This window comes from Urocitellus parryii, chromosome 9 (assembly GCF_045843805.1).
Source record: "Urocitellus parryii isolate mUroPar1 chromosome 9, mUroPar1.hap1, whole genome shotgun sequence".
Taxonomy (NCBI): domain Eukaryota; kingdom Metazoa; phylum Chordata; class Mammalia; order Rodentia; family Sciuridae; genus Urocitellus; species Urocitellus parryii.
This window is the reverse complement of record NC_135539.1, coordinates 130,638,975-130,663,815: the sequence shown is the minus strand read 5'-3', so window position 1 is coordinate 130,663,815 and position 24,841 is coordinate 130,638,975. Positions and strand designations below refer to the sequence as shown.

Genomic DNA, 24,841 nt, shown 5'->3' with positions numbered 1-24,841 from the left:
GCAGCTCTCTGAGGCCTCCTGGGGATCTTTCCTTGCGTCTTTTGCACAAGGGTGGGATTGTGAGCAACAGTCCCCCGTTCTGAATGCATAAAGCGTCTTTACAAAGACTTCCATTTTGGGTCCCTTTAAGCGGGGAGGGCGTGCTTCAGCTCCGAGAATTGCTGGTGTCTCCTGAGCCTGCTCACTCCTACTTCCTGCCTCTGACAGCTGAAGGCTTTCAGGTTCTCTTTTTAGCACAGTTCTTAACAATTTAAACAAGACATGAAGCCATGTCACAGAAGCAAGCTCCCTGTCCTGCCCAGTGGGGCTAGTGTGCAAATGGGGCCCCATATGATACAGAGATGGGCCCCCCATAACAGTTAGATGTCATTAGAACAGCAGTGGGTGGCCGTATGCTAGCACTTACCTTGGATGTGTTTTGATTCATAGCTTCGACTTGCCAAAATATTTGGTTCCCAGAGCTGCTGACAGGTGATAATAACAAAAATGAAACTGATTTGAATTTAGTTATCAAGTCCCTACAGTCATAACAAAAAAGGGCAAAGGTTAGCTCTGTGGTCTCGGGCTTCTCTGAGCTTTCCCCACAAGTAACAGGGCCCGGCTCCTACCCTGCCGGGTTGATATGAATAATAAATGAAATGATAACTGCAAAGCAACTAACGTGTTTTCCTCCGCCATCTTGCAGTAATTATAATAATTTAGAGGAATAAGTACCTAGGAAAGGAAAGTTACAGCATCTTATGTTGATATAGAGGGTTTATTTAGCTGTGTCCCTCAAAATATGGTGTGGAGAGCCTTGCTGGTAGTAGCAGTGTATTTTGTAGGTCCTGAAATGGTCCATCGGCTGCCTAAACAGAGTTGGAGACATTGTTTTATCAGTGAGTATAGCCGTTCTTCGAGGTAGGGGTGCGTCTGTTTGTCTGTCCCAGGTTTCTCCTGATGGAGGAGGTGCCCTCTCAACCCCACTGTGGCTGGCTGAGTCTCTGCTTAGATTCGCAGCCTCATTTAGACATCAGGAGGGAAGGGACTTCACTTTCTGTCTTGGAAGCTTTCTTTGTGTCCGAGGGTCTGTCTGGAGTAGCATAGCTCATGACCACAGTCCTCGCACACTTGACAGCCACAAGGAAAGAGGTCCCTCCTCTCCTGCTAGAGGCCTGGACACAGTCAGTTTATAATAACCACAATTACAATAGCAGCAGCAGTGAGTAATCATAGCCGCAGCTCACATCTATCAATGATATCGTATTTTTCCCATTTAATCCTGATCACAACATGGACTGAGACCATGATTATCCCCAGGAAACCAAAACCTGGTAATTTGTCTCATGTCCCACTTTCCTTTCCTAATAAAACCTTCATCAAACCTCCCTGTCCAGCTGAGCCCCCGGCGTCCCTGTGCAAGTCCCCTCTCTGCACCTCGTGGGTTAGGGGTGGGAGGAGCGCCTCTCTTGTGTTTCCAGCCTTGTGGGGATTGCCCCGCTCCCCATGTTGGAGGTCACACTCCCAGTATTCAGGGACCATGAGGGTCTCCTCCTGCATCTCCAACAGGTGACTCAGAGAACGTCTCCTGAATGGTCTGGGTCACAGCTTGGGGTGTCCTCAGCCTGAGCAGTGTCACCAGGAAGGTGGTGAATGGGGGGACACTGCTAAGTACACACCATCTTCTCAGGAACACTGATCACCTAGTTATACAGCAGGTCAGCCGAGCCTGAAGTTGACTCTGGACCCCGTCACTCCTGCAGGTAGCAGGGGTGGGGGTCAGCAGTCCGATGGTGGTGGAGACCAGCATGCTGAGGGGGGAGGCACACTCTAACAGAACAAGTTGTCTTTATTACAGTTGATTCATTTAATCTTCAACCACCTTGTGAAAAAAGAACCACTGTTATCTTTATCTTATAAATGAGGACACTGAGAGACAGAGGGGTAACTCGATAGGATAGGTGGGTTAGCACCCACCCACTTATGATAGTGCTTAAATATTAGGAAAATGTGAAATGTTTTCAATATACAGTTACTATGACAAACATGGGATACATTTGAGAAACAGTTGTGTGCCAACTATTTTGTTCTTAAAGTACTGGTACTTTGTGGAATACTTTCCAGAGATTTATAAAATTTTGTTTCTAAGTGTTATTTCCCCCCACACACACACACTATTAGGGTCTATACTGTGTGTTTTAAAATAAAAACATTGAAGAATGCAAAAATGATGATAATGCAGGACCTTTCACAAACCCTTATCCGTGACATTGTGCTGCAAGGGGCAGGTGTGCTGGTCTCCTGTTGTATCTGTGGCATATTATTTCAGAGCCAGAAAGAGTGTGTTTTGACCAAGACAACCCAGTGAGGTCAGATGGATAAAATATGTTCAAAAGTGACTCTCACCTAGGCCGTAACCTGCTGTGCTAGTGAAAGAGTCCAGAAGACTTTGCTTTTTCCTGCATCCACAATAAGGTCCTAGACACCTTGCTCAAGATTCAGCAAATTCTTGTTTGTTGTTTTAAAAAATGATTTCAGAATGAATTAGAATTGAGACGTCCCTGGGTTATGTGTACCTCCACACTCTGTGAAATGTTATGTTCCATATACAGGAATAGCAGTCGACAGTGACTCGGTCCATCTTCCTGATGAGAAATCCATCTCCTGATGGATCGTCCATTCGGTCGTTGCTTGGTGCCAGGACCGAGTCTCACACATGCCACACAGGTTGTTATGAATTCTTGACAACATAAAGGAAGGGCTTATTGGGGCCTGGGGAAGACTTTCATGCTTTGAGACATATATAGCTCTAAAGTTTGTCAGCGAGTACTTAGGATGTGTCTACCTTGTGCCCAGTGGTCCCTGATGAAGCCCAGGTTCTGTTGCAAAGAAACAGACTGAAGGAAAATCAATTACCACTATTTCAGGCTCTGCTCTGAACTTAAAAAAAAAAATGAACTTCTCATTCACTTGTTAACTTTTATTTTTCTTTTTTCCTCCAAGGGTCGAGATTACTGTTCGGAGGAAGAAGACATCACATAGCACCAATTCTGCCACTCAGACCAGGAGCTGCTACTGTGTAAATAGGTTACACCCCAGTCAAAATCTTTGCAAAGGTCGGTTCTCTTCAACGAACAGCGCTATAACAAAAGAAGATCGTTCCATATCGTATGCCCTATTAAATTACAGTGTTTCTTAATGAACTTGCAAAGGAATATTCCTAAAAACAAACAAAAACAAAAAAAAATAATAACTGTTCTCGAACTTTCTTTGTTGCTGCTAGTTAAAACTTGTTGCAACTTTTCACTTCTCTTGTGTGCAGGTATGCAGCAAAATTCTGCAATTTCACCATAATGATACTATTGGTTTTACAGATGTTCTTCAACCTATTTTCTATAAGATGAGGTAGTGGTGAACTCAGATATCAACTTCTATTCTAGACCGGTTTCACTTCTAAGTCAAGCATCTCCTTCCCTCTCTCTTTCCTCCCTGTCTCTCCTGAGCGGTCCAGAGACGGACCCGAGCCTGGCTTCTCACTGGCAATGTTGAGCTTTGGAGATGGGATGATGATTGCTGCAGCAAGCCTTGTTTCTCTGTCTGGAAGAAGTAGAGAAGCCATTATCTATTCAAAGCATGTTGTGACCTGACTCCTACCAGTGACCTAGGAGTGGGGCGGCAGGTTGTTCCATCTAATAGGTCTCTTAACGATTAAGCTTGCAATGCTGGCTTTGGTCAGATGCAGATGGAAGTGTGATCACAATCATTTCCAATCCCTCTTCCTCGCTTTTTTTTTTTTCTAAGAAATAAACATTTTACTGTTTTTATGTATCCTTGTCTTCTCCCATTCATCCAACTCAGTGTTTTAAGATGATCCTGGGTGTGGAGTTGAGCCCGCCTTTGGGGTGACGCTGATCATGGGCCTCAATGGCTCCCCACCCATCCGTTAATAATCTACCAAGGTTTAGAAGGGCTCTAAGTGGTCAGAAGACAGGAGGAGGCACCCCACGACTTTTTAGGAGGGCCTGTGAAACTACTCTGTTACCTTTTATTTTATTAGCAAATAAAGCATCTTATTTTGTAATTCACCCCTTCACGATGCTACATGAGCCTGCCACTTCCTTTTCCTCTAACTTCCGGCACTGGACAGGACAGTGAAAAATCATTTGCCTACTCGAAAGCATAGGACATTTACACTGGTGATGATATTTGGAAATGCAAAAGCCAAAAGCCCTGGCTGTGGTGGGGAATGTTGACTGTGTGTTTGGTAGAGTTTATTTTTCCATACTATATGAAGAGACTGATCTCAAAGACAGAAGTAATATTTTTAACAAATATTGTCACAAGTAAATAGCAATCAAAAGGAGAAAATAACTTTTGTATTTTTTTAACGTGTTTGATAGCTTTGAAGAGGGTTCTCTTTGTTACTTTCAGGGGAGGGCACCCTGTTAAATGCCACGCCAGCAGTCCAGGTTTCTCCAGGCGTGCACAAGGAGTGCTGTTAATGTTTCTTTGGGGGTTGTGAATTTCAAGGGTCTCCATATCAGCCACACTGCCACCTCCCAAAGGTGGATAATGAAGAAAGTGGGTAGTTAGGATGTCCCAAGGTCATCAAGAGATCATGTGCCATGAAACAGAATAAGGAGTTAAATTCGTTCTTCCCGAGATGAACTTTGACTTTCAAATCCATTCCCACAAAATTGGTGGCACCACTGATGTGCTAATGGTGAGGTTCCTGATCTCCTCTCAGACTTGGGAAGCAAAACCCAGGGGAAGCAAGCTCCCGTCACCTGCTATAGAAAATGGACTCAGATGTTAGCAACAAAAATCCCTGAAATCTTGTAGCCGGCAGCAGCTATTTTGAGAAACAGCTGTGGTTGTTACATAAATAGAGACACAGCCAAAATTTAAGGCCTTTTATCCTGCTTCAAGCAGAAAACTGCAGGGAGAGTCCAGTAGTCTCGGGTTTTATGTTCCCACCCCTTGTAGGGTTTTTGGCCAAGTGATGAAAATAGTTTTCCTCAACTGTAAACGAACTGCTAAACCCCACCTCAAACTCACTCACTGGGGACTTTGTTCACTGTTATGTGGATGACCTTTTCCCGGATCCATCTTCTGTTCTTATCAAGCAAGAATGAAGCAAATGTTAAACGTCTTCCATGTGACTCCTCTGTTTGGTGTCTCAGACAGTGTCTTCCCAGACAGTCCCCACCTGCCACACGAAGATGAGACTCGCGCCTGTTTTTTTTTTTTGTCTCCAGGTCACGGTTAACATTTTGACGTGTTACACGGGTACATGGAACCACCTGTTTCTTGGGAACCTGACTTTGGAGGGTTTCATAAAACCATAAGTGCTGTCCCCGTGAACCAGAGGCTCCTCACCCGGGGCTCTGTCCCCCCCTGTTTAACACTGGATACGTCTTTGCTGTGCAAAAGTGATTTTTATCTTCGGACGCATTTGGTACCCCTCAAAATAGGTCCAAGCAATGGGGTGATCGAGCTGGGTTGGAACGAAATGCTTGGTTCTGTTGGCAACACTTGCAACTTGTCTGTTTTCCATTTGTTGGTTTTAATCATAAAATTGTCAAGTGACTTGTGTTTGTACTTTATTTTTTTAATGCCTTCTGAGAGGATCTAAAGCAAAAAAAAAAAAAAAAAAAAAATCTTGCCTTTCTTTTCCCCTCTGTGTATTCAAACGTTAAGCAGCTTGTCTCAGATACAAGGAAAAGAATGATCCACGTATGTGCTGGTACGTGCTGCTCCTCCCGTGTAGGACTCGGGGAGTTGGAAGGAGGGAGGGAGGGCAGTGACCTGGTGGATGGAGGCGAGGACATGATGAGGATCAACTGAGAGGCATTCAGCAGAGAGGGTTCTGGGCTCTGGGCTGGAGCAACTGAGGATGCAGCTGCCTAGGGGCCAGTGGGCGGGGCGGAGCTGCCAACAAGATTTACAGCTGGATTTCACACGCCTTATGGACTCCGAGTTGCCGAGTTGTAAAAGTTCAGCGGTGTGTGCATAGCTTTCTTTTGGTTGGCGGAGACTCAGGATCATGGAGTACTGTGCTCATAATTGAATACGTGTTTGTTACTGGCGGACAACCCTAAAAGAGGCTTTTGCCTCTGCAACGCCTCCCAGCCCCGGGCTTAAACCGTGAGTGTAGCACAGTGCTATGGTCTATTTAGGGACAAAGAAGCTACCAAGTCCAGAGACTGGCAAACTAGGTCAACCCTCCGAAACAGCGGGGGCCACACAGCCGCCCGCCCTGGGGCAGGTCCCTCCCTGTCAGCCGCGCCTGTGATCTGAGACTGGGCTTTGATGACTCAAATAAGAAATGGCCTGCCTCATGATCAGCCTTGGTCCTCGCGCCCACCACCCTGGCACCCGCCTTATGCTCACTGTGAGGTGATAAAGCGCCTCTTTGTCACAGGCACGCCCAGGCACCGCCACGCCAGCAAGCCCACAGCCCCAGAAGCAGTCCCCAGGGTGACGGAGCCCGCCTCTTGGCCCCGGCTGATGTCATCCAGCTTTGAGTTATGACTTTGTCCTCCTTCCAACCTCAGTGCCACCTTATTCTGCTAAGGCAGGACTCTCTCCTAATTCTTCTGAAAACAGAGATTATACCTCTTAGGAATTTTACTTCAGTAGCCCATGATGGAAGGCCACCTACCCATGTCCTGCTTAGACACTGAGCAAGAATTTGAAAGTGTTCCATCTGCACTGATCCCTAAGAAACTTGGTTAAATATGTTAGTTTTGTAGGAAGAAAAATCATCAAATTCTTAATCCAGGAAAACACTGACTCAGCATCTTGGATTCTGGGACTCTGATATTTTCTTTCTAAAAGGCAAAACAATTAGTATCTAAGGTTCTCTCCCTGTCCCTCCAGCCTCCCTCAAAAAAGAAAAAAGCAAAAAAAAAAAAAAGAGGTATTAGGTTGTGCTCTGTAATTTTACATAAAATCTGCCCTCCACGCTTTCTCCCCTGGAAGGCACCCTCTCTCAGAGCTTTACTTCTTTATACCTCTTAGAAACTGAGCTTTTTGTTAAATTTCTTAAAACCCTAGTAGGAAAAATAGGGCATTGTTGGTGGGTAGGGAATACATATTTAAAGGCATAATGGAAAAGTGGATCGAAGGAGGAACTTGAGCCGAGCGATGTCATGTTGGGTTACTGGACCCCCATGTGCTGTGTAAAGCTGGCTGAGGCAATTGGCTTTCAAACTATAAATGTCCCTGCAATCAACCTTTTGGAATTTCATGAATGAGGTCTGTGAATTGCCTTTTGCCAAGGAGTGGATGTGTTTTTCCAAGGAGGAAAATGTCCTTGACTTCAGAAGTCCCCGTTTTGTACGGCTCTGGTCAAGGGTCAGGGAAGCTATGGTACAAATGAGGCTTGTGGGGAACATGTATATGATAGGCCTTTGGGACTCAGGAAGTGAGGCCGTGTTTTTCAGGAGATTCCCATACCTTATCTGGGATTTCATCTAATCTTGGAGAAGAGGAAAAAGGAACTGAGATGTTTGACCGATACTCACTCTGTGCCAGATACTGTGCTAGGCGTTTCACAATTGTGTAATCCTCACAGGAGCCCGTGAAGCGGGGTCTGCCACCCCCCTGTTTGCGTAGTGTATTCTAAGTGTCGAATGTTGTCTATCCGATAGCATATTGAATGGGAAATGGAAAGATGTCATTCGAGTGTTTTCACCTGTTTTTATTATAATCGTGCCCCTTGAAACACTGTGAAAACAACCTTGGGCGGTGGGGGGATCCACCTTCCAGATTCTCTGGCTCCTCACCAGCTGGGTTTCCTCATGGGGAGCGTTTCACTTGGCCTTCCTGCATCTGCACACAAACCAAGAGAGGCCCCTGGCTGACAGGACTTGGGTGCTCAGGGGAAAAGGCTTTGGGAGTTTAGGCCCTGGTTCCCCACCCCTGGAATCCTTTCAGCATCTGGGAAAGGAACCTACCAGATGCATCCAGAACAGGCTTCTCGCCGGGTGCTCAGCTCCCTTCTCTGGGTTCCCAGGGTTTGCTCTTTTCAGGGCAGGCTGCATCTTCTTCAGGCTAAAAGCCTCAGCCTTGCCGGGAGGCTTGGAAGAACCCGATGGAGAGCCGTGGGGGAAAGGCCAGGTGGGGTCAGTCACCTGTACTGGAATCCTTTCCCGTGGATGAGGGCTGGTGTCTTTTTGATGGTTAGACTACAGCTGTGTTTTCCAGGCAGTTCGAGCACCAGAACCAGAGGCGAATCTCTTTCCAGGTCTTAAATGTTTGGGGATGGGCATGCAGTGACTTAGAGAGTCATTTAAACAACTGGTTCCAAGGTCAGAAGAGAGGACAGACACCCCCCAGAGTTCCTTTCCTTGCTTCTTAAGACGTGACAGGTACAAAAGAGAACTCCTGTCACAGTGGTCAAAGGTGCTAGCCGGGGAGGACCCGCTCCCATCCTCATTTACTCAGCTTGAAAGAATCAGAAGAATTTCCTTGAGTCACGGGGTCCCATGACCAGTTTTCCTGTGAAATCTGTTCCCCAAACTCTGTTGATTTCTGGGCTGGCAGCTGCCAGATTCTTTCAAGGTGATGTGGGCAATGGCTCTTATCTCTTGGAAGTCAAAGGAATTACTGTGATTCAGAAAGATTCCCTGCTCAGCTGAAGGCCCTGTTCTGATCTGGTCTCCCCTTTCCAACATCAGTTCACTCTTCCTCCCTTCCCAGAGGTTATTTTGAGACCAAGACTTTGAACTTGATTGAGTAAGACTTAGAGTAAAAAGAACATCCTAAACCCATCCATAACTGCCTCAGGTTCCCTGGGGTTAAAACAGCTTGAGAACCTTAGGAGGCCACTGGGCCTGAAGCCGGGGGTGAGAGGATAGCCCCCAGTTTCCTGGCATTTCAGTCCAGGCCTTCAGGGACTGTGCTATCTTGACAGGCAAGTGAGCAAGGGAAGTTTTATAAAAGATGTCCAGCCAGCCTTTCCATTCTAAGCAAGATACAAACCCATAAGAATCACTGCAGTCTCCTGGAGAGAATCAGGCAGCTGCCCTTTTTAGGACCCTTCATTTGAATCCATATTCTTAATATAGACAAAGATACCTGCATAAAGAAAATATAGGTACTTTATGTTATTGACTGGCTTCAAGAAAGGAGGCTGATGACGGATCTCAGTGGTAGGGCGCTTGCCTAGCACGCGTGAGGCCCTGGGTTCCATCCTTAGAACTGAAAGAACTGTTTTGCCTGTCTGTAGTCTTAAGATAATGTCGTCATCCAGATCACCCTGATAATACCAAAGCAGGAAAAACGAGTGATCACTCCCACAAGTTTGAGTTAGACTCAAATGGGAACGTCAAGGTCGGCTGGCTGTCTTGCCTTGTGCCCCCGAGGCACAGATGTGCCCCTGTGGTTGACTCTTTCTGGGCCTCTAGCTGGGTCTTGTGGCTCACCACCTTTCCCAGCCCATGGTGCCTAAAGGACACATCCCAAGCATAAGTGCCAGGTCCTGCCACGTACAACCACAGTGTCGCTCATGCACTCTCCCAGCCATCCATGTGGCCTTGACAGAGGCAGCGGCAGCAGCACCTCCACGGGGACACTGACACCAGGGTGTGAAGCTGGGGTCCCTTCATCTAGGTTGTCCCAGATATAGCATCTTCAGCATGGCCCTTGCCAGTCTCGAGGGCTCGTTCATTCAACATATTATTTATGGACACATGGGACATTCCAGGCCGTGAGCTGATTGCCAGCAATACACAGTTGAACCAAATCCAGCTGCTGCTCTCAAGGAGCCTACTTGAGGGTGGAGACACCCTGGAAGGACCCCTTCTGATGTCCTGTAGGGAAAAGTACTGGGTGCTATGGAAGCACGTCACGGTGCTTGGAGACTCCCTGAAAGCAGTGACATCAGAGCTCACATTCATTAGGGAGAGTGTTACAAAGGATGGTCCAGACGAAGAGGACAGACAGCCTGGGACTCAGCACAGACACTGAGGACCAACCAGGGCCTGCATGCAGTAAAGGGGCTGGAGTCGGAGCTGAAGACGGGGAGAGAAGAACAGAGAGTGAGGACACAGCAGTGAGCAGGGGCGGCCACAGAGGGCTCCAGGGTTTGGCTGTGGATTTGGGGAACGTAGGGAAGAACTTGAGGTGCTGCTCTGCCCTCCAAAGCCCAAGAGCTGCACAGCCCAAGAGCTGAGTGTAGTCTCTCTCAGGCCCAGGATGGCCATCCTCTCTGGAAGTGCACACTTGCTTACTGAGAGGCTTTGTTCCAACAGATCTTCTGTTCCCCTCCTACCCCTACTCCTCTTTCTATCTTCAAAAGCTGTTTGAGTTCAAGGGCTTCAGCTTGGGCTGGATCTGGTTTGGAGACATAGAGAGAGCTCTGGGTCATCCTGACCCTAGAAACATGGTAGCTAAAAATACCTCTGGGAACCAAGCTGGCCTAGACCTAGAGATGAGTGTGCATCTGAAAATAAATACACAGAAACCAGAGAGGACTTCCCTGTATAGTGTATGATTCTAACCAAAGGCAGCTGCCCTGGGACAGCCCTCCCCTAGATGAGGTTACCTGCACCTGGTGGCCAAGCCTCTCCTGGGTCCTGAGTGCGCACCTCCTGAGTCCTGCCAAAGAAAAGTGATATTTAACAAACAGACAGAAGCACAGATGAACTGTGTGCGGATGGGAAATACCCACAAGCCTGGACAGTTGCCGAGAAGCTTTGGGGGACTGTCAGTCAGGGAGGGCTCAGAGACAAGCAGAATCCCTTTATGAAAACAATTTGCAGTGCCTTGGGTGTTCCAAAGAACCAATTCAAAGTACAGAGCATTGGGGTCTTTCTTTCTTTGTCTTTTGTCCTACCAAAAAAATTAGAAAATTTTTAGGCAGAAGGAATAGAATTAGATGCATCAGAACGCTAGCTATATGTCAGTGTGGTTTCCAGAAATCCAAGAAAAAGCTCAAACAGGAGACGGTTCCCTTGAGGGCTTGGACGAATTGGGGCCTGAAGGCAGTTTTCCCAGCTGAGTGACTCTGCTCCTCTGCTTAGGGATCCTGGGCAGCTCTGGCTGCTCCTTGGGGCTGACCTCTTTGACAACATGCCCACACCTGCCCTCCTCTTGGGCACAGCCTGATGTACCCAAGAGAAACACAGCCTTCTGGTCCCATGGCAAGATTTTTACTCCAACACTGACTTTTTCCTAATAGTCCTGTGGTTGTTAACTAAAGGTTTCTAAATCCGCCTCTGGTTCCTGATGCACAGGCCTGGGTCTAGGAGTGTAGAACAGAACGTGGCCTGTGAAAGTCCTAATGCTGGAAAGCAACAGCACAGTAAGGCACCCTCTCCCCATTTATGTCCCCACACACCTGGTCATCTCATGGCCAGGAAAGGACTATGTTGCTCCCAGGCCAGTTATCAAATGGCTGTCTTTGCAATTCCCATGGGAATTGGGTTTTATTTAGGAACATGGTCTTACATTTGAGGAAAATCTAGGACTGTGAGGCATCAGCTCTCAGTCAGGTGTGGCCGATCCTTGGGGCATTGCTCTCTGAGTACCTGCAGAGGTATGCTCAGGTGAGCATGGGAACCCAGGAGGGCAACTCCCTCACCACTCTGCCGGTACATGAAATTGAAAGCAGTGGAAATCATTTGCGGATCTTATTCCATCACATTTGGGTATCAGCAAGAACTTTGTGAGATGCACCTTCCTATATGTGTATTGATTTACTTAAAGTATATATCCACTTATTTTATAGTGATGGTTACATTACAAAAAGCACACAGCACAGAAATTTTAAATGAATAAGGTACAAAACATCATATAAACAAAGGTTCTAGCATTTTTTTTCATGGGCTCCTGAGGGTGACCTTGGTTACCTCCTGGTATGTACACGCCCACTTTGAACACCAACGCTTTAGTACAAATTAGCACACCTTGGTGGCATTCCAAACCACTGTGTGGCACTTAGGTGCGGAACAAGAAAGTGGCAAGACAGACTCCCAGGCGCTTCAACTCTGGGAGCAAACATAAATTTAAGTCATTCAGACAGGAGAACTGTCCCTAGACAGCAGCGGCTACAGGTGCTAATAGCAGGTACCCTGTACAGAACCACGGGATTATTCATCTTCCCTCTCTGGGTCTCCAGAAAAGGACACTGGCAATATCCCAAACTCCCTCCTGGTTGGAATTCTTTGACCCTTCAAAGTGCTTCAGCTGAACTGCGCATGGCACCAGTGGACCCGTGTGGCTTGAATATTATTTTTGATTTGACCACCAAGATGTTATGATTCTGTTCCATTTTGAAAAGGGTCTGAGAAAGTGTACAGGTCTAATTATATATACATATTTATACATGTGTATTTTTGTTTATTGTTACATTTTGACATTGAACTTTCTATTAAATAATTTTTAACAGTTGGTCTGGCTGCGTTCTTTCTTCTGCCTTTCCCCTTTCCTGGGTCGGGGTGGGGGAAGCGGAGGTTAGAAATGTGCAGTGAGGGGCTGGGGTGGTGGCTCAGTGGTAGAGTGCTTGCCCAGCATGTGTGAGGCCCTGGGTTCGATTCTCAGCACCACATATAAGTAAATAAAATAAAGGTCCATGGACCACATAAAAATATATATTAAAAAATACACAAATCCTTCTTAAAGAAAAAAGAAATGGCTAGTGGGGCCCTCCTGGTGGCCTGTCCCTCTTCTCTCTCTTCCCTGTTCCACGTCCATGAGGGCTTCTCCCTTCTGTTCCTAGGGGTTGTTTTTCAGGGTATGTGTTGCATCAGATACCCACTTAGAAGGCCCCCAACTCCGGCTTTCAGGAATAGTACACTTGGTCCCATCAGCTTTGACAAATTCATAAATTCACATGTGTCGAAGTTGCAAGAATGGGGAATGGTCAAAAGGATGCTTTGAGCATTTTCTCTTGTGCACTCCCCACCACACACACACACACACACACACACACTCATGCACACACTCCTAGCTGTGAGACCTTGGACAATTTCCTTCCCCTTGCTGAGCCTAGTAAAAAAACAGTAGTTTTCTCCTGGTTTTGACTTAAGGAGACCCCTTAACAAGTGCTTGATAAATAACCACCTGGAGCTGGGGTTGTGGCTCAGTGGGAGAGCACTAGCCGTTTCCCAAAGACTCTCTTGTAAATTCATTCTGCTCATGTTCCATAACTGCTCCATGTACACCAGGTTCTGGGGTCTCCCAAGTGGGAAGTCAGGGACGTGGGGACTTAAGGAATTCCTCACTCCAAAGCCATTCGGGCCAGAAGGGCAGTGTGAAGACTGAGGCCTGGACTTACCATCTCCCACCTGCCCAACCCGCCAGCCCTGTGACGACGGGCACGTGGGGGAGGCTGGAAACGGAAATCTCCCCCTACGGGCTGCGGAGGGTTTACTCAGCCCTGAGGAGCACGAAGCCCCAAGCTGGTCCCTTGGCTCTGTCCTCCTGGGCATCAGCCTGCCCCGCTCGGGTCCCATCAGTCGGCCCAGCCAGCCCTCAGCCTTCCACCCAGCCCTGGGGTACAGCCTGTCTCCATGACTTCCCAGGGGTGAGAGTGAGGTGGGGGCGGTGGCAGAAGGGAGGCAGGGCGGGAGGCCCCACCCGGAGTGGCCAGAGAGCTGATAACTGTTCCCAGGCTTTTTTCTCCAAGCCATGGAACTGGAAGTTCAAATTTGCTGCTGGGTTTTACGAGCTGCCAAACAAGGCAAAAGCTCAAGGCTCTGCCCACAATAAACCTGAGTCCGAGCTCCTTCTTTCAAAGCAATCTGTATAAGGGGCAAAAATGGGAGTTTAAAAAACCCTTTTGAATCAAACTGTGAAATATGATATATCAAGAAATATGTAATGTTTTGAACGACCAACAATAAAAAAAGAGAAAAAAAAAAAAAAAAAAAAAAAAACCTGTTTTCCCCAGCAGAGGCTCACAGAGGCCGCCAGGCAGACAGAGCTCCGTAACAGCGCCCCCTACCTCTTACACTGACTGCACTGCGCCCCTGTGCCCCGATGGGGACTTGGAGAGCTTCCTTGGTGCCAAAGAGGAGTCAAGGTCAGGAGACCTCTGGATCCCCACAGTGCTCCCTCCTGAGCCCTTGCTAACATCCTTCCAGGTTGCCGGAGGAGCTGAATGGAAGCCCCGGGCCTGATGCCTGGGGTGCTCTCGCTTGGAAAGAGGAGGTGGGAAGTGGGATGGGAGTGATGGAGGAGGAGGAAGCCCAGCTTCGCAGAACGCCGCGACACCCCACAGGTGGAGAAAAGGGAGGGAGAAAACCAAGGAAGACGGGGCAAGAGCAGCGCTGGATCCAGGCAGGTCAGTGGGAGCCCTGTGGGGGGACAGGTACATCTGCTCCTCAAGGGTCTGCAGGCCACCATCGCTTCTGCCCTGTGCACTGCCCAGTCACCACTTCCTACCTGACAGCTCATGATCAGTGGACCAAAAAAAAAAAAGCTCTAACTTCCTCTTCACCCCATCACATTCTAATCCAGTTGCCTCCTCTCCTGCAGAACTCAGCATCCATCCCCTGGCCTGATCCTCACCTGCAGTACTCCCCCCATCTTCATCTCCTTGTGCAAAGTCCACCATCTTTTCACCAGGAAATCTCCCATTTCTCCCACTATGGACTGAGATTCCTTTGCAGGCCAATTAAAATTGACCGCCTGGCAAAGGCCTCTTACCCTATGGCACAACAGGCCAGTCTTCCCTGCCCAAGAACATCCCCGTACCGGAAGGGTCGGGGCGGGTGGGAAGGTGGGGAGAAGGAGTCCCTGGAAAGAATCGAACCCAAGAGGATTCTGGTAGACAACTCCATCTCCCAAGTGCAAGAAACCAGACAGTGCACACTCACTGACTCAGAGCCAAGGTGTCCTGCTGAGGGAGGGTGACCTGTTGCAGAGACCAGTCCAGGTGGGCGGCAGGTCCAAGAGCACAATGGTAATGGACAGGGGACTCTAGAACAGAGTAGAACACACATGTTCAAGGAAGGCATACCAGAATACACACTAAGTATTGTGGAGGAATTTTTCCCCCAGTGCTGGGCATTGAACCCAGGGCCTTGTGCATGCTAGGCCAGGGCTCTGCCACTGAGCTATATCCCCAGAGTCAGAATTGTTTCTAATAAAGAAAAGTGGGACTCAATCTTAACACCCATTTAAAGAAAAGAAAAGAATGGAGAAGTTAACCTCAGACCTAAAAGTCAGGCCAACCTAAAAGTCCTCTGGACCAACAGCCTTGCTTCTGTGTCCTTCTTCTCAGGGACCATTCCTCCTTAAAGGAAGGAAGGAGAGAAAATGCTTCCCACTGAAACATGAAGCCCAGACCGTATCCCAGCACTTCTCTCTCTCGATTTCCCTGAGGGTTATGGGCGCAGTCTCAGCAGCCTCTGAGCAGGCCTACGTGCTCACCAGAGGCAGGGTGTTGCAGATCACCCCGATTATTGCCAGGGCATCCCGGGGTCATCTCCCAATGTGACCTCCCCCATCATCTGGCCAGTCCACTAACCCAGTGGTTAGGGGCTGTGGCTGCTCATGCCCACCCCCTTATACCTTTCCTTTTCCTCTCAGCCTCTTGAGGCCCATCCTTCCTTTGGGAACCTACCAAAAATAGACTCACCACCTACCTGGCCTTCCCCCAGACCCCACACTAGTCGACCCACCACCAAGATAAAAAATAGTAATGAAGTCGGTCTCATGTCAACATGAATAAATCTCAGAAACACAACAGGGAATGGAAAGCACAGAGAAAACACCAAACGACATGACACCACTTAGATAAAATCAAAAGCCTACAAATCTGTATCATAGGTTGTGTATGGATCTCTGTGTGGATGGTAAAAATATAAAAAATATTCAGAGAAAGATAAATACCAATTTCAGGGGAGCAGGAAGAGAGGGAGGGAAATGGTGGGGGTGAGGATTAACAATGTTCTAATCTTGTAAAATATTAGCTGAACCATGGGGAAGTAGCAGTTTGTATGTTTGGACAGGATTCTCTTTATCTCCTGTGTGCTTGTGGTGTTTTATCATCTTTCCTAGGAACAAAGGGCGGCCTGGGTAACTTCATGGCAGGGACACTGGCTTGGAGCTCTGCTAGCTTTTCAAATCTGTGTCTCATATTTCTATGTCCCTTTCTCTGGTTTCCCCACATAGATGGCAAACCCCTAAAGTCTCAGACTGTGCCTTCCTCTGAAGCCCCTTAGCTTCAGTGAGCTGGACATGGAACTAGACTAACCAGTGTGTGGGGATCATGATTTTGCTCATGGTTTGTGCCCTGGATGGGACCATCCAGTCTTCTTGGGTGTGTTCCAATTTGACATAAATCACCTCATCCACATGCATCTCCTATAGGGCTACATGGGTCCTGGATCCTCACACAAGTTCCCCCTGGACTTGTCCATGACTACTTCCACAAGGTCCCAGAGTCCCTCAGGGCCAAGCAGGCCCCAGAATCTTGACCAACATGGACTGACCTGCTGAGATGCTGTCACAGTGTCCCACCTGCAAATGCATGAGAAGAATCAACTGAGTGCTTAAAAGTGAGAAAGATGATAGAAAAATAGATTAGAGAGAGAGAGAAAAAATAGACAATAGATGCTACACATGCCAACTGTCACATCTGACCCTCAAAAGATGTGGTCTGTAGCTTCTGGAATGGTGACTGACAGGCGCCAGGTATGGGAACCAGGGTCTGCATTCTAGAAGATGTTGAGGATGAGGTTTGACAGGTGCAGAGTGACCTGGAGGACAGGGAGAGCACCTGGTCTTGGAGGCAGGAATGGTTCCATGCAGCTCTCAACACACCTGGGGAGAAAGGCCTCCCAGCAGCTCTCCATACAGAACGTGGTTCCCCAAGAGTTTTAGGGCTCGGATGACATCGAAGTTGGATAAGTAATAGCGATGGGTAGAGGCTAAGAGTCTGCCTCTCCATACACACCAAGTCAATCAATAAATACAAGAGCAGGCACCACGTGGGCAGCGCTGCCTGGCTGGTTCACCAGGGGTCTGGTCTGATGGGCCTCCACCACCACTGCATACGAGGGTCACCTGCCTTCCCAGTGCCATGGCCAGACATCAGCTCCGTTCAATCAGGGTTCCCGGAGGTGGGGATGGGGACTTGTCTGGCATTTTCAAGTGTCCCCAGACAACTGTGAGGATTAGGGGACTTCAGGGCCACTTGCCCCCTGGCATGCCACTGAGATGGTCCCCAGCAAACAGCCCTGAGGCGTTTGGGAAGAGCAAGGTGCAGGCGTGTGAGCACACTCCCCTTGGGCCTGTGAGAGCCCCGAGGAGGAATAGCCCTTCCTGGAGAGAAGGTTCCTGGAAAGGACACGAGGAAGAGCAGGCCCTGCCTAGGGAGTCCCCGGTGACACAGGGAGGAGCAAGAGGACCATCCCTCTTCTTGATACAGGAGAAGAGAATGAATCAAGCCCTACAAGACAAGAGCTCAGCAGGCTAAGAGCCATCAAGTGTTTGTCTGGCTTCCAGAAACACCTTTGCTTGAGCCTTTCTGAAGGAGAATTTCCTGAAAATCCCCTAATAGGAAACCTGCCACCTCCATTGTCAACTCTGAGGCCAGGCAGGGATTTACCTACTCCAGGCTGACCTGGGCCTGAGCCTGCTCCTGTCCTGACTGGAACCAGCTGCTTCCCAACACTCCTATGGGAGGCCAGATCTTAGCCCCCAGGGAATGAAGGAGCCCCTTCCCTCAATGCCATTGATGAACCGCAGGGAAAACAAATCCCACCCACTGGACAGCCCTCGTGTGAAGGAGAGATCACTGGTCTCCAGGGACAGAGGGCAGTGGCTGCAGGTCCTCTCTGCAGGGTCCCCTCTGCTGAACACACAGAAGAGCAGGATTCACAGGTCCAATGCCTGGTGGGGGTTGGAGGGTGTGATCCCAACCAGGGCTGCTGTGGTTGAATCCCTGCGGAGGAAAGATCATCCTGGTGAGTCTGGGAATTGCCAAGGGGAATGTGACCCAGGACTTGGCCCATACAGGGCAGGCTCCTGGCTGGAATTTCTTGCACTCCCTCCAATAAGCTGGGTTCTCACGGTTTGCTGTCCTATCTGGAACTGAGAGCTGTGAAATACAGCCCACCCAGACAGACTCACAAACAGCAGTTGCAAAACCTCATCTGCCACCCTCCTTCTCCTGCGGGGACCACAGAGCAAAGAGCATGCTGGGAAGAACACAGGCTAGTTCCCCAGAGCCTTTCTGTGTCAGCTGAAGACTCCCAGGGGGACATTTCTTGTCAGTCACAAACCCAGCACAGGCTGGTACCCACAGGGATGCAAGGCTCCGACGGTCAGACTGCAACGTGAGAGGGATTTTAGATTTAAAGATCAAGCGGATGGCGTGTGAGGTCACAGGAGGGAGGAGCCCTGCCCCTGCACCATCGTGCTGCAAATGGAAGTTCAGGTAGCTCCCGGCTCCCCTCCGACTCCCAGGCTTTGCCCAAAACAGGAAAAGGGGGAGGCTTTAAATCACCCTAATAACTCCTTTATCCTTGAGATTATCTGGTGTTTGTGTCTCTGCTGATACAGGGGGTTTCTGGTGACCCAGGCCCCTACAGGGTTCTGCTAGGGACTACAGAGTTGGCCTCAAAGCCTCTCAGTTCTCCTTTCCCATGCACGATAGAGAAGGGAAATCTTGAGGCGCCTCCAAGATATAAATAAGTAGAGTCACAAGGATAAGGAGAAAGACCCAGGGCAAACTGAAGCCGCTTCACACACTGGGACATGGTCACAGTGAATCCTGTGTTCCCAGTCTCAAGCTCCAAGGGAAACAGACTTCTTAGCAGAAGCTCACTCTGCCCAACACTGGCCAAGTACACACTGCACAGGAGAAGTGTGGCATGGAAGTCATCACCTGGTCCCCAGCAGTGACCGGCTGGTCTCTCATGTAATCCTCCCAATAAAGGAAATGTTGATTCTTTATTTTACGGTTGAAGAAACTGAGTGTCAGAGAGACTGAGTAATTTGCCCAAGGTCACACAGCAGTAAGTGGTAGAGCCACAGTGGCAATTCAAGTCCATCCCACTGAGAGGCCTGGCTTGTAGCTATTCAGTTTTAGTGCCACTCAGGTGTGAGCCTTCTGTCGCCACGCCATGGTCATTGCACACTGCCAATTCCCTCTGTCAGGGTCACCATGGAGTCACCTTCTCCACCTTCCTTCCATGATGCCCTGTCCTTCCCTTCCTTCGGTGGAAACAGCAGTCCTAAATCCGTTCCCCCTCCCTGAATCCTCCCTGAGGACATGCTCCATGGAAAGGCACTGGAGCAGATAGAGCCGGTCCCTGCTCCCTGATGGCTTGGGACCCCGATCATCTCTTCTCTGGCAGCATCACTCCTGGAAGTCCCCCTTGCTTTCCTTCTTTCCCTCCTTCCTTTCTCCCCCGCTGCCTTCCCAAGCTTGCTGCTCTCTTCTCGAGCTTTTCTGTGCTCCAGCTGGACAACCAGGAGACGGTGGGGGCTGGCAAGGGTCACCCCAAGGAGAGTCCAGCAGAAGCATTCTGCCTGATCCTCCCAAGACTCTTCCTGGGAGCCCTGTGCCCATGCACATTACTGCAGCATCCTTGGGCCCGTCACTCAGCTCTCAGACCCCACAGCCCCCTGTCCTGGGAACTTCATTTCCGGGCACATGTTGAGTGTCCACTGGGGTGTCCACACTGGCTGCATGTCTTGCTGGACCCAGGCACAGTGAAGGCTGGCATCCTTTACCCACAGGGTCCCTGCCGTCCAGCCCGGCACTGAGTGCTCAGCTCACACTGCTGATTGGCCGAGACAGGCAGCCACCAGGACACGGGACAAGTGGTAGCCAATCAGCAGCCCCTGTGGCCAGGTTTCACTGTCCGGGACCCGGGGGAGATGGAGGCAGCACTGGTGGTTTGATGAGATCAACCTGGTAAAACTCCTCGGACCCCAGCATCTGTGAGCAGGACAGCCTGGCCTCCTGTGTCCCCGGTGGTTTCCGGGCTGGGGGTGGCTGTGGACCCTCCAGAGCCCTTGCCAGCCCGTCCTCTCACCCGAGGGCTGTGGTCTGAAGAATGTTTTGACTTGCAACATGCGGGCCCATGGTGGTATTGGGAGTTGTGAGACCCTTCTGTGCCAAGCGGAAAAAATGAATGGCCTATTTAGAACCTGCTCACAGTCCACAGTGTGCAGGAAAACGCCAACTCGGAGAGCAGCCCCAGGGAGCTGGCCGGGGGCAGTCATGGCCCTACACTCGTTAGTCCTTCTGAAGACCCAGCACTCGTGGTGGCAAAGCTTCCAGAATATTATGCCTTTGTCCTCGCTTTTTCCTGGCCTCTCTTCAGCCTCTTCCCAGAACACTCCCTCCTGGGGCCTGTGGTGTTCTTAGGCTGGGACTGAGACCACTTTTCCTAAACCAGATGAACTTTGCTCAGGGAAGGAAGGGTGGCTGTTTGAGAAGGCCTCAGACAGCTTCTCTTGGATCTGGGTTGTTGGGTTTGACCTGACGGAGGCAGACAGTGTTCACCTGAGAGAGACAGCTAGCTTCCCTCTAGGACAAAATGGCAGCCTCTGGAGCTTGGGAAGCCCTCTGTGGTGTTCCCATTACCAGAAAATGAGGCTTTATCTCATTGAATCCTAGGGTCAGGAGAGAATGAGTCATGGGTCCCTAAACATTCCACCTAATAAAAACTGACAAGTTTACTGAAATTACAAGTTTGTTTCAAAGATTATCCACCATTAGAAATGGTGTTATGGTTTGGATGCGAGGTGTCCCCCAAAAGTTCACATGTAAGACAAGGCAAGAAGGTTCCGAGAAGAAATGACTGGGTTGTAAGAGTCTTAACTGAATCCGTGAATTAATCCCCTGGTAGCGATTAACTGAATGGTAACTGAAGGGGTAGGGTGTGGCTGGAGGAGGTGGAAATTGGGGAGTGACTTTGGGGTATATATTTTGTACCTGGAGAGTGGAGTCTCTCTCTGTTTCCTGATTATCATATGAACCGCTTGCCTCCGCCATTACTCTTCCACCGTGATGTTCTGCCTCACCTCAAGCCCGGAGGAATGGAGCTGGCCTTCTATGGACTAAGACCTCTGAAACCGTGAGCCCTCAAATAAACTTTTCCTACTTTAAAATTGTTCTGATCAGATCTTTTAGTTATAGCCATGAAAAAACTGATTGAAACAAATGGTATCCAACTAATTTATCAAATTCTCTTAACAGATATAATTCCAAATAAACTCTGATAAACTTTTTGTGTAGAAGTTGATAACTGAATCTGAAATTTATATAGAAATGTAAAAAATCTAGACTAGCAAAAAAAAAATTGAAAAAGAACAAATTTGGAAGAATAATTTGAAGAAGTATTGTAAAGCAACAGCAACCCAGACATTATGGAATTAGAGTAAGTACAGACAGATCAATAGGCCAGAAGAAGAGTTCAGAAATAGGCCCACCTGTGCTAACAATGGCATCAAGTAGTTCAGTGGGGGAGAGGACTGCCTTTTCAATAAATTGTGTGACATTCATATGCATAAAATGAACCTAGACCCTCATCTCAAACCACACACAAAACAGGACTAAAAGTAAGTGTACATAAAAAGTATAAAGCTTCTGGAAGAAAGGTAAAGGATAAAAACTTTGTGGCCTGGAAGAAAGATTTTTAGGTAAAAACACAAAAAAGATGTAAAGCACCACAGTAAGAATTAACAAATCAATCCAGGCACGAGGCACACACCCGCAATCCCAGCAGCTTGGGAGGCTGAGGCAGGAAGATGGCGCAAGTTCAAAGTCAGCCTCAGCAATTTAATGAGGCCCTAAGCAACTCAGTGAGGCCCTCTGTCTCTAAATAAAATACAAAAGAGCTGGGGATATGGCTCAGTGGTCAAGTGCCCCTGGGTTCAATATCCCTGGTACCAAAAAAAAAAAAAAAAAAAAAAGTACAAGAAGAATCAACAAATCAGACTTTGTCAAAATTTAAAACTTCTGCTCTTCCAAAGACACTGTTAAGAAAAATGGAAGGACAAGGCATAGACTGATAGAGTATGTGTAAAGCATAATTCAGACAAAGATGTGTATAATATATGTGTAAATATTTGACAAAAAAATGCTTGACATCATGAGTCAGTAGGTAATATAAGCTAAAACCACAACGAAATGCTACTATACACTAAGAAAAAAAGAACTAAAATATCAGGTGAGAATCAACAAAGAACTTTCATACTTTGCAGGGAGCATCAAAAATAAATAAATAAAAGTACACAGTTTGCAGTTCATTAAAAAGTCAAGCACCCATGTATCATGTCACCCAGAAGTCCCACACTGAGAAAGTGCAACATTTTTGTTAGCAAGAGACAGAAATTCTACTTAAAGAAGCTCAGACAAAAGAACAAGCAAGTGTAGGAGCTGGTTCTTTCTATGGATGTTTCTATGCCCGTCTCTCTCTCTGACTCTCTACTTACCTACCTACTTCCAGATGCCCCTCAGCTTACCGTGGGGTCACATCCTGTTAAATCCATCCTATTAAACCCATCATAAATGGAAAAAAATCATAACTCAAAAATGCATTTAATATACCTAACCTGTGGGACATGGGAGCTTAGCAGCACAGGTCACTGGAGAGTGTGGGCTCTTCCCCTTCATGATCCACGTGGGTGACAGAGTTATGGCTCACTCCACTGCCCAGCATCAGAGGAGAGAATCTTACCACGTATCAAAGGAAAAGATCAGGGGCTGGGGTTGTGGCTCAGTGGTAGAGCGCTTGCCCAGCCTGTGTGAGGCACTGGGTTCCATCCTCAGCACCACATAAAAATAAATAAAAAATATTAATGATGGTGGGATGTGATGGACATTATTATCCAAAGTCCATGTATGAAGACACGAATCGGTGTGACTATGCTTTGTGTACAACCAGAGATATGAAAAATTGTGCTGTTTATGTGTAATAAGAATTGTAATGCATTCCACTGTCATATATAAATAAAAAAAGTTAATTAAAAAAGAAAAGATCAAAATTATGAATTTAAAGTATGGCTCCCACTGAATTCAGATCACTTTTGCACTATAGTAAAGTCCAAAAAGTGTGAGTTGAACTCTTGGAAGTTGGGAACCGTCTATATTTCTGCCTAATCTTGGGTTGTCAACTCCGTAGAGTGTCCTCAGTCTCTCCTACCTCAAACAACTTTCTCTCGTTGGAGAAACAGGGCTACTTGGCCTCCTGCAACTTTGGAAGCATCCACAAAGCATTCATATTAAAATACCACAAAAGAACTTGGTTCTGTTTGGATCAATCCCTGAGACTATTGTCCAGCCTGGGTCATGGGCCCACCCATGATGGAAAACCAGATGCTGGGAAAATAAACCCCAGCCTCCCACCCATCAGTCAAACACAGGTCCCAGGAAACCAGTGTCCTGTCCAGACAGGCTGTGGTCATGTCCTCCTTCGTCTGTTCAGGAGACGAGGTGAACTTTATGCACTTTTTTTTTTTTTGTCTGTCATCTCTTTTCTGGGTCTCACTTTCTTCACCTGTAAAATGAGTGTGTTGAGCTAAATCCATCTTTAAAAGTCCCTTCCAAATATAACTTTCTGGCATTTCTGAGTTGCTTACATTTCGAGTCTTGCTAACTTATCTTGGGTCATGGAAATAACTGTTTCCTCGGTTGATTAATTCATGAGACATTATTTGGCCATTTTATCTTTGTTGTTCTTAGTGATTTCAAAAACACTTGATCTGGGTTCAGCAAAGGAATTTAATCTCTTTCCCAAAGTGCATTTTTCAGTCTCATTCGGAATCAGGATTATGTGATCATCCTCTTTGAAAGATGAGGTATTCAGGGGTGAAGTACATTAGACCTATCCCAACTTTTAATTCTTGAACCCTAAGCTTTCATTATTTCTCATTGATCCTTGGGGCTCTCTGAGGTTATGGGGGCCCATTTGACTTTAGCAGACAATATTTCAGATCAAACTTGCCATTTCATGTTTACTGAGATACCAAAACATGCTTATGAGGTTCAGAGAAATCAAAATCACTGGGGCTTTTGTCCTTCACAGTGACATGGGACTCTGTGCCTTTCCCAAGCACTGCACCTGTCCCTAAACTCCCAACAAACTGGCCAGAAGCTGAGCAGGGGAAGGAAAGAGGACACAAGGAAGGAAAATGAAGTTACCTACAATCAACAGCTGGTTGGTAGGACTCAAACTGAAATCCGTCACCTGACTTCCAGCCTAGTTCCCCTTCAGTATGACCATCCGCTCTCTGGTTCACCTGCAGCCAAAAGTCTCTTCTCTCAGACCCCAAACCTAGCCCCAACCCCTCCCCAGCCCCACCTCCGGAGGCCTGCTTGCTAACACTGTCACCTTGACCCCTGGCCACACTGAGCCTCTCCTCTGGTCTCCCTCAAGCACCTTGGCCTGGCACTGTGACCCCGGCACCTGCCTTTCCTTCAACCAAGCCTAATCATTTCATTGTTCAATGCCCTGAGGGCACCTGGGACACAGCCAAGCTAGCCTGAGGATGGAGGCAGCCTCTCCTCTCATACCTGGGCTCTGTGAGGTCCACCTGGCAGCTCCTCTCACGGCACTCAACAGAAGACCTGAGTCTGTCTTTCAAAACTGCGAGGGTGTCACAGCAGATTCTGGCACTGCCCTCAGGCCCCTGGGGCTGAGGACATCTCTCAGGCTGGCCTGATGACAAGGTGCTTGCTGGGCTTGATCCTAGGCCACAGGGGCATCCACTGCTTGGTGCTTCCCAGATCACAAGCTAGAGTTAGGGTGACCCAGAATGTCCCTGAGCTCTGCACCCCTCTCCAGAGGAACCGGCTGATCTCAGAGATCACTGCTTACTTGGATGGGCCTGAGAGCCAAGGCGAGCAGAACCGAGAGTGTTCTAGTCATTTTTTCCACAAAGTCTA

General features: G+C 48.1%; 1 protein-coding gene across 2 annotated transcripts in view; it reads left to right on the top strand.

The window, feature by feature from the left end:
* The window catches only part of C9H1orf21 (chromosome 9 C1orf21 homolog), a 222,089-nt gene extending 209,711 nt beyond the window's left edge, over window positions 1-12,378 (top strand). For both annotated transcript variants that reach the window (XM_026392843.2, XM_026392844.2), the window contains exon 6: window positions 2,983-12,378. In XM_026392843.2, the coding sequence (XP_026248628.1) occupies window positions 2,983-3,021 (39 nt within the window). In that variant the 3' untranslated portion in view covers window positions 3,022-12,378. The remainder of the gene's footprint in view (window positions 1-2,982) is intronic.
* The last annotated feature ends 12,463 nt before the right edge of the window (window positions 12,379-24,841 follow it).